Source organism: Cervus canadensis, chromosome 31 (genome assembly GCF_019320065.1).
Source record: "Cervus canadensis isolate Bull #8, Minnesota chromosome 31, ASM1932006v1, whole genome shotgun sequence".
In the NCBI taxonomy this organism is placed as follows: Eukaryota; Metazoa; Chordata; class Mammalia; order Artiodactyla; family Cervidae; genus Cervus; species Cervus canadensis.
The window spans coordinates 18,257,621-18,271,217 of NC_057416.1; the positions used below are offsets into that span (position 1 = coordinate 18,257,621).

General features: G+C 39.5%; 1 protein-coding gene across 4 annotated transcripts in view; it reads right to left on the reverse strand.

Annotated features, from left to right (window-relative positions):
• Nucleotides 1-13,597, reverse strand: part of SLC7A2 (solute carrier family 7 member 2) — a 71,877-nt gene that overhangs the window by 26,106 nt on the left and 32,174 nt on the right. For all 4 annotated transcript variants that reach the window (XM_043454193.1, XM_043454191.1, XM_043454194.1 and 1 more), the window contains 2 exons: nucleotides 3,873-4,263; nucleotides 3,277-3,432 (listed from right to left, as the gene is read on the reverse strand). In XM_043454193.1, the coding sequence (XP_043310128.1) occupies nucleotides 3,277-3,432; nucleotides 3,873-4,248 (532 nt within the window). In that variant the 5' untranslated portion in view covers nucleotides 4,249-4,263. The remainder of the gene's footprint in view (nucleotides 1-3,276; nucleotides 3,433-3,872; nucleotides 4,264-13,597) is intronic.

Genomic DNA, 13,597 nt, shown 5'->3' on the forward strand with positions numbered 1-13,597 from the left:
CATACGACTTTTGGTTCATACTGTCAGAACAGTTTCCAGAAAGTTTGGCCAGTTGAAATTGTCCATTTTTTCCCATTAGGTTATTCTTATTTGTACTGATTTATAAAGCTTATTTATACAATAATGCTATAAGCTCTCTGATTGTACATGTATACAGCATGTTTTTCCCAAGTCATCATGCACTTTTTTGGGGAAAGAAGACCATTATACTATTGCCATTTATTACCTAGACTCAAGCGTGCTAGGGGCAAACACACGGGCAGTGCGTGCGTTGAAGAGGAAATCAACAGGCCGGGCTGGCTCCGTGATTACAAAGCCAAGTGATGTGGAGTCGATTATAATCTGATGGACTCCACCTACCACATTAATTAAGTGAATTATGCACTTAAATAATTTTTAAGTTCCCTTATAGTTCTAAATTTCTACAATTTTGTATCTCCCAAATTACAAATATTAAAACAATGTGGTTAATTTGAAATATGGGCTAGCCTATTTCTCCAATAAAAGAATGACAAAGGTTTTGCTGAGTTTTATTTTACTCTGTTAACAAGAAGATTCAGTTTTTATGGCAGACACTGCTTGTGGTCTACCTAATTATCATGTAATAATTTTAATTTTAACCTTAGTGTTGATAACACATGTAAGAAAATTTTATAGTATAAATTTTTCCTCTAGTTTCTACCTCTAGGAAGATTAATGTTAACCCCAAAACATTCATCTTTATTTCCTTCCAGTCCTTTCCTGATTGTATCTATCTTATTAATATTTTAATCCATCCTGTATAAGGTATGAATTATGGGTCAAAGAAAGTTTACCTTTTACTGTTGGGGGAATAAGTGTGATGAAAGGCTTATAATCACATATTTACTTGTATGTATACCACCCATGTCAAATCAGCAAAATTATACAAGTAGGGATGAGAATGCTGAATTTCATCCCCAGAATTATACAAAAATACAACTCTATTAGCAACATAAAGGAAAACCGCATGGTCAGTATAATTATTGACTCTCTCTGTACAACGGCTGACTCTGCAATTGTCTGTCAGATTAGGAAACACTATGCAACTATACACCTTGGAAATACACACAATACTGCTATAAGACTTTGGAAAATAACAAAGCCACTTCCACGGTTTGTTTCCCAATACCCCAAGTGTGCTCTCATTCTGAAAGCCCCAGCTCCCACCAGGAGACCAGTTACCTCTTGAAATTCTGCCTATGCTTCCCTTGTATCATTAATAAAAACAACAGCCTCAGTTGATAAGACAATTGACATTACAATATGAATAAAGATTATAGCAGGAGGTTTTGGTCTTCAAAGTTTCTAAGAACAAAGTTAGCCTGTAATCTTGGCCTGTCCTGAAAGAAAGGCATGATGCTCGATGAACTCAGGACATAAGACGCAAGCCAAGGCCCGAGTCTTGCCACGGAATTTAATGACGGGAACTGTGTCACAGCTACATGCTTCTCATCATTTAGAGATTAAAGCTGAATATTTAAGGTCACTGAAACCATCCCTAAATAAAGTGTGGTGTAAGTAATTTAATGTTACTAGGCTGTTGAGAAACCAAAACAAACAAACAAAGCCTAACACCTGTGGAAAAACCACTGATGCAATTTTTTCTGACATTAGGAGGAAAATATCAAATAATTAGGACCCATAAATTTTGTTCATGTCACTAACCCTGTCCCTGCATAAAACACCAAATTAACGGCTAACATTTTAAGGGGCAAAGCTATTTTTAATTATATAATTTTTAAAATATGTTTTGATATGAACCATTTTAAAAAATCTTCATTGAATTTGCTACAATGTTGTTTCTGTTTTATGTTTTGTTTTTTTGGCCATGAGGCATGTCCGATCTTAGCTTCCCCGACCAGAGATCAGACCCTCAACCCCTGCACTGGAAGGCTAAGTCTTAACCACTGGACTGCCAGGGAAGTTCCTTAATTATATAATTTTATAAGCAAAAATTATAGAAAGAGAGGGAGAAAGTAACTCGAGATAAGGTTGGACAGGAATGCAAGAGTATATCAAGCAGAAAGTAGAAACAGACATGAACTTTATTCTTAGTGCAATGCTTGATGGGTTTAGCAGGAGTACAAGGTAGAATGACAATCAAAATTGAAAATGTTCAAATAATTAAAATAAATATCAGGCAGGGATGAGCTGTGTCTACAAAATGAAACTGCCTGCCATTTAAGTGCTTACTATGCATCAAGCAAGAAGCTTGCACAGATAAACACTGACATCCTCACTTTATGGATGAACAAACTAAGTCATGGAAAGATTAAGTCATCCTATGTTCCACAGATAGGAAGCAGCAGAGTAGAACTGAAAACCTGGTCACTCTTGATTCTAAATCCTCTGCCTTTCTAAACCACTATGCTACACAACTGATGAAAATGGGAAAATTCTAGCATCAAGTATGTTTGTTTACATAATGTCTGCATCAAAAAAATGACAGGTGGTTTGAATATGCTCCCTTTTCAACCAGATGTCTACATTCTATAGGCATAAATAGAAAGACTGAATTTCTTCTAGAAACAGTATGCTTGCAAACATCTTTAGTTGTAACTGACAAGATGAAATAATGTCCCAAATTTTACATTCTTCCTTATTTTGAAACTTTGTAGCCATTTCCACAAATCTCCGATTCGTATTATAAAATTGATGTACCTTGTCTGATTATTTAGTGCCTTCCAGGTATCATTTATCTCCGAAGTACCAATACTATTTCTACAGTTCTGTATAATTTAGATTTCTTTATGCATACACAGCATTTTATTTATTTATTGGCTGTGCTGGGTCTCTGTCACCAGTTGTGATGAGTGTGGGCTGCTTTCCAGGTGCAGCGTGCCAGCTTCTCACTGCGGTGGCGTCTCTTGTTGCTCGAGGGCATGAGGGCTCGGGAGCTGGGGCTCCCAGGCTCTAGAGCACAAGTTTAGAAGTTGCGGCAAACGGGCTTAGTTGTTCTACGGCATATGGGATCTTCCCAGACCAGGGATCAAACCCACGTCTGCTTCACTGGTGGGTGGATTCTTTACCACTGAGGCACCAGGGAGGCCCTAGATTTATTTTTGAAACATGCCTATCACATAAGACAAAATGTGATTCTAGGTAGTGACGAGGCCCACAGATCTCCAACAGTAACTTCTGTGTGTAAATATCTTGCCTAGCCCTGGCACTTCAGCCCAAAATTCAGCAGTAACCTATTTTCCTGGGACAACTAATCTGGCTCGCCTTAGGGAGAAGTGTAACTGGTTTTCTTACCTGCAAGAAGTAATATAAGGCACACAGCAAAGAAGTCTGGATACTCTGCAAGGCCAGTATAATTCATTTTGAAGTATGTCCGGAAAAACTGACCGATCTGCTTGCTAAGAAGTTCATCAAAAGTGCCACTCCACGCCCTTGCAACACTTGATGTTCCTTCCAAACCACAGAATATACAAGGTCAGTGGGAGAAAATTAATACCATCTTGTACGCCTCTATTCTAGGACAAACATGAGTTAGTTCAGACAGAATTGAAAATTTTCAACACATATAACATCTCACAATAGCAAGCAAATGCTCAAGTCCATAACTGTGGAATCAGGTAACTTTACTTGCATTAAAGAACTGTTGTCTTTTAAGAAACAGATTTTCAAGTTCACTAAGGGACATATTCAGGGAAAAAAGCAGAATCACCGAATTTTGTGATTAGGAGTCACTGAGAGATCACAAAAATGAGACACACAGGGAGTAAGTGATATACTCAGATCGCCTAGGCGCTAGTTAAAGCAGACCCTACACAAAACCCTAAGGCCGCTGACTCAGGAGTGTTATTTCTACCATCCTAACCAATTAGGTTGAGTTTTTGGAAACATACCTATCACATAAGATAAAATGAGATTCCAGCCAGTGATGAAGGCCCACAGTTCTCCAACAGTGACGTAAGTGTACAAGTAGGCAGACCCAGTCTTGGGAACTCGGGCCCCGAATTCCGCGTAGCAAAGACCTGCCATCACGGAAGCTAGGGCGGCAATGAGGAAGGAGACCACGATGCTGGGGCCAGAGTCCGCTTTGGCCACCTCCCCGGCCAGCACGTAGACCCCAGCGCCCAGCGTGCTGCCCACCCCCAGGGCGATGAGGTCCACGGTGGACAGGCAGCGACACAGTTTGGTATCTTCTAAACTGTCCAGAGTGACGATTTTCCTCCGGACCAGACATCGGGCAAAAGACAGCGCTGCTCTACAGGGAATCATTCTGAAGACGGCAACCTGAGGAAGAGAAGGGACGGCGTTAAAAGCTGGTCTGGAATCCTCTCTCCAGTTCCCTGCCCAGCTTCCCGGCAGCTGTGGCACCTGACTGCTTTTAACTTGATGCTGGAGGTATGGCCCGGAGCAGTCAGGAGGGTTAAATACACTGTGTCAAGTCACTTCAGTCATGTCTGACTCTTTGCAACCTCATGACAGGCTCCTCTGTCCATGGGATTCTCCAGGCAAGAATTCTGGAGGGGGCTGACATTTCTTTCTCCAGGACATCTTCCCAACCCAGGGAATCCTGAATCTCTGGGGAGATTCTCCAGGGAATTCTGGGGAGATTCTCCAGGGAATCCCCATCTCTAAAGGGATAGAACCCGAATCTCCTGCATTGGCAGGCTGGTGGTTCTTTATCTCTAGCGCCACCTGGGAAGCAATAAGCCCAAGCTGTGATTTTCTGAGTGCACTTTCACGTGGTCTTTTAGAAGGGACTGCCCCAAGTGGCTTTTTTGGGGGGCAAAGGAATTGGAACCATGGGCAATTAAAAGGATTTGCCATTTTTGTGTGCTATTGCAACTTTTTAATAGATAATTTTATTTGAAAATTTAGTTAAACCATGTTGGGATAGAAACTTTTACACAGCTTTTTGTTTGTTTTTGTCTTTTGTTTGTTTTGCTTTTTGGCTGTTTGGCATGTGGGATGCCAGTTCCCCAACTAGGATTTGAACCCACACTCCCTGCATTAGAAGCATGGATTTCTAACCACTGGAGGGCCAGGGAAGTCCCTGTTGTTGTAATTTTTAAAGCTATGTCAATAGAAATAAATTCCAAGAGATATCTCATTTATCCTTGCAGCAAGCAAAGGGGTAAATCACCTCATCTTTTTGTTTCTCTCTGTCTTGTCTTCAATCATTTCTTGAACTCACATGTTTTAGGCCTTATTACACCCCAGGGATTGTATCTAGACTACACTCCTAAGATTATGTCTAGAATGGTGTGAAACACAGGAACGGCCCCTAGCTTTACAGGACTTATAGTCTAGTCAAAGCCTAAAAGTAGGTAAAAACATCATCATTATGTGGTCTACAGCTTTGTCAATCACTTGTGAGCTCTGCTTTCACTTCATTCTGTTCATTTAAATGTAGAGCCACTTGAACCTTTTAGAATTAAAAAATTTCCCCCCAAACATCCTGTGTGCTATGCTGTGCTTAGTCGCTCAGTCATGTCGGACTCTTTGCAACCCATAGACTGTAGCCAACCAGGCTCCTCTGGCCATGGGGTTCTCCAGGCAAGAACTGTGTAGCGGGTTGCCATGCCCTTCTCCAGGGGACCTTCCCAACCCAGGGATCAAACCCAGGTCTCCCGCATCGTGGGCAGATTCTGTACCAACTGAGCCAACAGGGAAGCCCAAAACATGCTCAGAGATTTTTAAATAAAACTGCTATTCAATTATGCCTAAAGTATGAATTTGTAATAAAACACATGTTTATTTATATTTACTTATGATTTCTAAGTAAATAAATAAAGCCAAAGTCCATGCCTAGTATGATATGTTCTTTTTTAAATGGAATGAAAGAGGTAGATAGAAAGTCTTACTCCCCACACCTTACAGGCCCCAATAATCTAACACTGAAAAACAAAGTATGGATTGAGTAAGGGGAAAAATATACATATTACATAAAAAGTCTGAAGCACAATATACCAAAATATTAACAGTAATGACCTTTGGGTGGAAGGCTAATTTTTACTTCTATGTATTTCATATAATATGTATTATATTGCTATCATGTGTTTCTAAATTTATCTCCAATGAATATGTACAACTTATGTGAAAAAGAAATATAAAAATTAAAAGGCCATATATGGCCTTGTCTATGAAGACATATAACTCAGCAGACTAGGAAATAACTGAAGAATAGGGAATATAATAGTATATACAGATTCCCAGTCAATAAAATTAAATGTATTTAACTTTTAGAAGTTCAAAGTCACGTTTACCAGTTCTACTGCACAATGATCTACAGAGACTGTTATCCTTTCAATCTCATTATAATCATTGTCAATAACCTAAACTCACGAGATCACAGCTTGATAACTCCTCTGAGGAACTTGGGAGTTTTCTATCCTAAGAAATAAACTCTGGAAGTCTCCTCAACTTAATCTCCATAAAAGAAAACTATTATCAAAATGTATTTCATTAAAAAATACTAAAAATAATAAAATACATTTTCTATTCATGCTTGCTAAATCACTTCAGTTGTGTCCAACTCATTGTGACCCTATGGACTGTAGCCTGCCAGGCTTCTCTGTCCATGGGATTCTCCAGGCAAGAATACTGGAGTGGGTTGCCATGCCGTCCTCCAGGGGGTCTTCCTGATCCAAGGATCACACCCACACCTTTCACGTTTCTTGTACTGGCAGGCGGGTTCTTGACCACTTGTGCCACCTGGGAAGCCCCACGTTTTCTATACTGAATCTCAATGACTTGTGCTCCTAAGAGAACAAATTTCTGGGATGTGAATAGTCTAGTTTCATGCTAACTCTAGGATAAAAAGCTAACTCACCCAACATTATTCATTCATGAATATAAATGCAAGTCCTTGATGTTGATAGCGACTGATTCAAAGGATATAGAGAAAAAAATCAAAGAGAAAAACAAAAATGAGTGAAAAGTTCCTTGATGGTAAAAATAAAGTTTTACACATCAGCCTCTTCCAAACCACCTGAAGGAGTGCCAAGAAGGGCGTTTCACAAATAGTTGCCGAAAAACTCACAAATAGAGATGTATCTCCAATTTGCCAATATCTGCGCTTCCGAAGTCAAAATCTATCAAACTTCCGTAAGTCAAGTGTGTATCAATTTCTACCCGTAGGTAGTCCTTAAATAGTTATTTCTATTATAACACATCTAGAAGATAAGGGAGAGAAGTGTCTTGCTTAAAGGAAAACCAAGTAAAAAGCTGAAGTTATACAAAGGCCAACTGAGGTACGAGGAGGAGAACTGAAGGTATATTACTAAATGCTGACCTTCGGTACCATTTAAGTGTTTTTACACAAGAGATGTGCAAAGATCAAGAATTAGGAATAACTGCCAACTAAAAAGTACTCAGAAACGAAGACCCACTGGTGAATTTTAGTCATGATTTAAGATAATGTGAAAATTGGACAATTCATACACAACTTTAGGAAACAGCTGATATACAGAATGAGGCATAACTATTAGTCATTAACTAAATAAAACACAGGGCTTCCCAAGTAGCTCAAACAGTATCCTTACTGCAATGTGGGAGACCTGGGTTCAATCCCTGGGTTGGGAAGATCCCCTGGAGAAGGGAATGGCAACCCACTGCAGTATTCTTGCCTGGAGAATCCCATGGACAAAGGAGCCTGGTGGGCTACAGTCCATGGGGTTGCAAAGAGTTGGACATCACTGAGTGACTCATACACACACAAATAAAACACTCTCTTAATAAAGTGATTAATTAATATTCAATATTATGAATAAAAGACAAATTTTAAATCTATTGCAAAGGGATCTGGAAGGAAGCAAAAAAAACTAAAAACAAAAGGATAGGATTGTAGGTGAGCTTTTATTTATTTTTAATCCCTTCTTTGGTAGTATGGTCACCATGTTATTTTTGAAACTTCTATTAATCACAAAGTAACATAAAAATAAAGAATAAGCAAGTCAACCAATAAACAAACCTTCTTTGAAATGCTAAAAACAGGGAAAACTTTTTTTTCTGTAAGTTGCCCAAAATGAATAAGTGAATAATCCTCGTCTTGTCAGTATAAAACTGAACTTAATTCAATCCAGATTACACAGGAAGCAGAACTGTTTACAAAGACATAAAGCTTTAATCAGTGAAGATCTGACTGCTACTGCCTCTCTCCTATTTCATGTTCAGTTTTCCTATGCTGCCCTGAGGGAATAAAACAGAGCTGCCACATGTCAAGTATTCATTTGCTTTTCAGTAACAGAAATGCAGACGTCAGAAACTCTTCTCTGAGTTGACAGATTATGCAATGGTCTTTGCAAACAGTCTTAACTACGCACGACTGATAAAATACTGATTGCAAAAGCTAACTCAAAACCAACGTTGCAGAAATATAACAAGATGGGAAAAAACCAATGTAAGACCATACTGGGTCAATTTAATGAGTCATTATTAAACAAACATTTATTAACTCCTAGCAGGTGTATAATATACTGCTTAGTCAATAAAGAAAAAAAGAATCCCATTATTTTGTAAAATCTGTTTTTGTGGAGACAGGCCGATATAGAAAGTGGAGTGGCAACAGAAGAATGAGAAAAAATAAGATACTTGCATCTAACATAATATAATTTGATGCTTACTTTTGAAAATTTAATACCTTTCCCTTAAAACATTTTAAAAGATACGTTCCTGTTATAAAATGGTTATGATAACCTTACTCTCATTTCTAGAAGGTTTTTTTCACTGATGAAAAAATCCACTCATATTTGTTCTTTGACACATGTCTGCATTTACTGTCCTCGCCTGGGCTCCGGTATGTTGTCTCATCAGCAAACTGATATGCAGGGAAAATATGCAGGGATTTTGAAGGTGATCCTATTTGGTCTGGAGGACACACACTTTTTCCAAGAGCAGACAATGATCCAAACCAACATATCCACTGTCAGCTATTGCTATTAATACCAAGATTGGTACTGAGTATGAAACCTACATAAAATATAGTAGAGGACAACGATCCTAGACTTTGGGAAGAGGGCCATATGACACTCACAACCATGACCTGAACCTTAGAACACAGAAGTCCTTATCAACATTTCTGTGAGGTCACAAATGATTCTGGTGACACTAGAAACAGATATGTATTTTTCTACAATAATTGCTTATTTTACTAACTTCTAAGACAGTGGCCTCTCTCTTGTTGTTCACTTGCCAAGTCACGTCCAACTCTTTGTGGCCCCATGGACTGCAGCACACCAAGCTGCCCTGTCTTTTATTATCTCCTGGAGTTTGCTCAAACTCATGTCCACTGAGTCAGTAATACCATCCATCTATCTCATCCTCCGCTGCCCCCTTCTCCTCCTGCCCTCAATCTTTTCCAGCATCGGGGTCTTTTCTAAAGAGTCAGTTCTAAGCATCAAGTGGCTAAAGTATTATAGCTTCAGCAACAGTCCTTCCAAATTCAGAGTTGATTTCCTTTCGTACTGACTGGTTTGATCTCCTTGCAGTCCAAGGGACCCTCAAGAGTCTTCTCCAACATCACAATTCAAAAGCATCAATTCTTTGGTGCTCAGCCTTCTTTATGGTCCAACTCTCACATCTATACATGATGTGAGGCCTCAGAAGTGGCCTCTCTACTGAGGAATAAAATATGCACATACTAGCTGAGATCTGAAAACTTAACTAGCCAGCGGAAAGGCTTAGAGGGCTCTGCAACAGCTTAGGCGGCAGTAATGTCTCTGGATTTAATGAGCCTGAGGATACAAGTCAGACCTTCCTGAGTCCCTACCCCCATCTCCAACCCTAAGCATAACGATTTCAAGACATCTAACCCCCTGGTGGAGCCCCTATGAATTCTTGCCATAAAGCTAAATTCCTTCCTCAGCAACTTGGAATTATTTATGTGCTTCTCAAACTTCTTCCATCCAGGTTGTAAACTTGACCATGTAGAATTTTAGGTCAAGTAAATTCCCTACCCTGATAATACCACAATGCCATAGAGCAGACCTCATTTCAACTAACGACAGAAATCCTTCAAAAATGTGCTAATTACAGTCAAAAGTCGATCCTGGATTTTCACTTTGGTCCAAAAGTTTGATGTAGCACTGAGCTGCACAGAAACGAACCTTTGCTTTCCTCCTCTACATAAAGGCTAAAAATTCAAACTTAATCCTTGGTATCAGTATTACAGGCCCTGACAATAAATCTTAGAGGAGAAAGTAGCTGTGGCAAGCTGGCAGGGCAGGCATTCCAGCAAATCCTCAACAAATTAGCTCATCCAAATTAGAACCAAATTTCCCTTCCTCATTTGAGTTGCTAGTTTCCTGGTGAGATATTGGTACTTTCTATTTCTGGCCTGATGGTGAAAAAGGAATTAAACCATGTCAGCCCGGGAACTTCGCCCCATTGTGTGTGCGTGTGTTGTCTCTGAACTAGAGCTTTCAGGTTTGCCATCCCCAAACTCAACATCAATTACATTTCTATAACTTTAAAGTGCAAAAAATATTTTTAAATTTTACTGTAGGTTAAATAATTTAGTTAAAGAGAGGAAAAAAGATACGGACATAATACCATGGAATTACTAATTTTTCTCTCATTTCTCTTACTTTTAAGAGATTAATTTCTCATAAAGATATGCCAAAAGTACAAAGCGGGATAAAAGATAATCAGACTTCCCTGGGCATCCAGTGAGTGGTTAAGAATCCACCTTTCATACATATATACAATGGAATATTAGCCATTAAAAAGAATACATTTGAAAAAAAAAAAAAAAAGAATACATTTGAATCAGCTCTAATGAGATAGATAAAACTGGAGCCCATTATACAGAGTGAAGTAAGCCAGAAAGATAAACACCAATACAGTATACTAACGCATATATATGGAATTTAGAAAGATGGTAACGATAACCCTATATGCAAGACAGAAAAAGAGACACAGATGTATAGAACAGACTTTTGGACTCTATGGGAGAAGGCGAGGGTGGGATGATCTGAGAGAACAGCATTGAAACATGTATATTATGAAGTGTGAAACAGATCGCCAGTCCAGGTTGGATGCATGAGACAAGTGCTCAGGGCTGGTGCACTGGGAAGACCCAGAGGGATGGGATGGAGAGGGAGGTGGGAAGGAGTTCAGGATGGGGAACACACGTAAATCCATGGCTGATTCATGTCAATGTATGGCAAAAACCACTACAATATTGTAAAGTAATTAGCCTCCAACTAATAAAAATAAATGAGGAAAAAAAAAAAAAAAGAATCCAACTTTCAATGCAGGAGTATTGAGTTTGATTCCTGGTTGGAGAATTAAGATCCCACATCCCACAGGGTAGCTAAGCCTGAGTGCTACAACTAGACAGAAGCTGCAACAAAAGATTTCCTATGCCACAACTAAGATCTAATTCAGTCAAATAAATAAATATTAAAAAATAAAGATAATCAGAAATGGTAACTGTTCACTCTAGTAGGTAAAAAACAACAAACTTTTGCATTCAAATCTAAAACCTTTATTTTTCTGGAAAATGAAAATACTCTTTCACTTATATTAGGTGCAGAACTTAGCTTTTCTCCAAATAAAAATTTCTAAACAGTATCTTCCTCCAAGTTTTCTCCAGATAGGTTGTTGCTGTCCTGTTGCTCAGTCGTGTCAGATTCTTTGTGACCCCAAAGACTACAGCACACCAGGCTCCCTGTCCTTCACCATCTCCCAGAGCTTGCTGAAACTCATGTCCATTGAACTGGTGATGCCATCCAAACATCTTGTCCTCTGTCATCCCCTTCTCCTCCTGCCTTCAATCTTTCCCAGCATCAGGGTCTTTTCTAATGAGCTGGCTCTTCACATCTGGTGGCCTAAATATTGGAGTTTCAGCATCAGTCCTTCCAATGAATATTCAGAACTGATTTCTTTTAGGATGGACTGGTTGGATCTCCTTGCAGTCCAAGGGACTCTCTAGAGTCTTCTTCAACACCACAGTTCAAAAGCATCCATTTTTCATTGCTCAGCCTTCTTTATGGTCCAACTCTCACATCCACACGTGACTATTGGAAAAACCATAGATTTGACTATACAGACCTTTGTCAGCAAAGGTCTGCTTTTTAATATACTGTCAGGTTTGTCATAGCTTTTTTTCCAAGGAGCAAGCGTCTTTTAATTTCACGGCTGCAGTCACCGTCCACAGTGATTTTGGAGTCCAAGAAAATAAAATCTGTCACTGTTTCCATTGTTTCTCCATCTATTTGCCATGAAGTGATGGGAACGGATGCCAGGATCTTAGTTTTTTGAACGTTGACCTTTAAGCCAGATATTCACTCTCATCTTTCACCCTGATCAAGAGGCTCTTTAGTTCCTCTTTGCTTTCTGCCATAAGGGTGGTGTCATCTGTTATCTGAGGTTATTGATATTTTTCCAGAAATCTTGATTCAGCTTATGATTCATCCAGCCTGGCTTTTCGCATGATGTATTCTACACAGAAGTTAAATAAGCAGGGCGACAATACACAGCCTTAACGTACTCCTTCCCCAATTGTGAACCAGTCCATTGTTCCACATCTGGTTCTAACTCTTGCTTCTTGACCTGCATACAGATTTCTAAGGAGGCAGGGTAAGGTGGTCTGGTATTCCCAACTCTAAGAATTTTCCACAGTTTGTTGTGATCTACACAGTCAAATGCTTCAGTGTCATCAATGAAGCAGAAGTAGATGTTTCTCTGGAATTAAAATTACGTTGCTTTTTCTATGTTCCAATGGATATTGGCAATTTGACCTCTGGTTCCTCTGCCTTTTTTAAATCTAGCTTGTACATCTGGAAGTTCTCAGTTCATATACTGTTAAAGTCTAGCTTGAAAGATTTTGAGCATAACCTGCTGGCATGTGAAATGAGTACAACTGTGTGGTAGTTTGAACATTCCTTGGCATTGCCCTTCTTTGGGATTGGAATGAAAACTGACCTTTTTCAGTCCTGTGGCCACTGCTGAGTTTTCCAAATTTGCTGACATATTGAGTGCAGCTGTTTAAGAGCATCATCATTTGGATATTAAATAGCTCTCCTGGAATTCCATCACTTCTACTAGCTTTGTTAGATACAGGTGCACACAAGTAAATGGAGAAGGCAATGGCACCCCACTCCAGTACTCTTGCCTGGAAAATCCCATGGACAGAGGAGCCTGGTGGGCTGCAGTCCATGAGGTCGCTAAGAGTCGGACACAACCAAGTGACTTCACTTTCACTTTTCACTTTCATGCATTGGAGAAAGAAATGGCAACCCACTCCAGTGTTCTCGCCTGGAGAATCCCAGGGACGGGGGAGCCTGGTGGGCTGCCGTCTATGGGGTCGCACAGAGTCGGACACGACTGAAGTGACTTAGCAGCAGCAGCAGCACACAAGTAAAAGACACAAGTGAGACCACTGCAAAGTCACAACCACTACAGCAAGAACATTTATGTTTTCTCCCCTTTTACATCAAATCAGTAATACCCAGAAGTTAAGCTGCTTCAAAATTTCTGACACAGAATCCAGATACAGACAAGCATCTTGCTAAGGACATCCAAGATGCAAACAGTTGATGGGGAATTCTAGTTTGTAAAGGCAGCTGGTGCTTTAAAACATGTCAATCCATTTAGCTTTATTAAACACCAAACTACA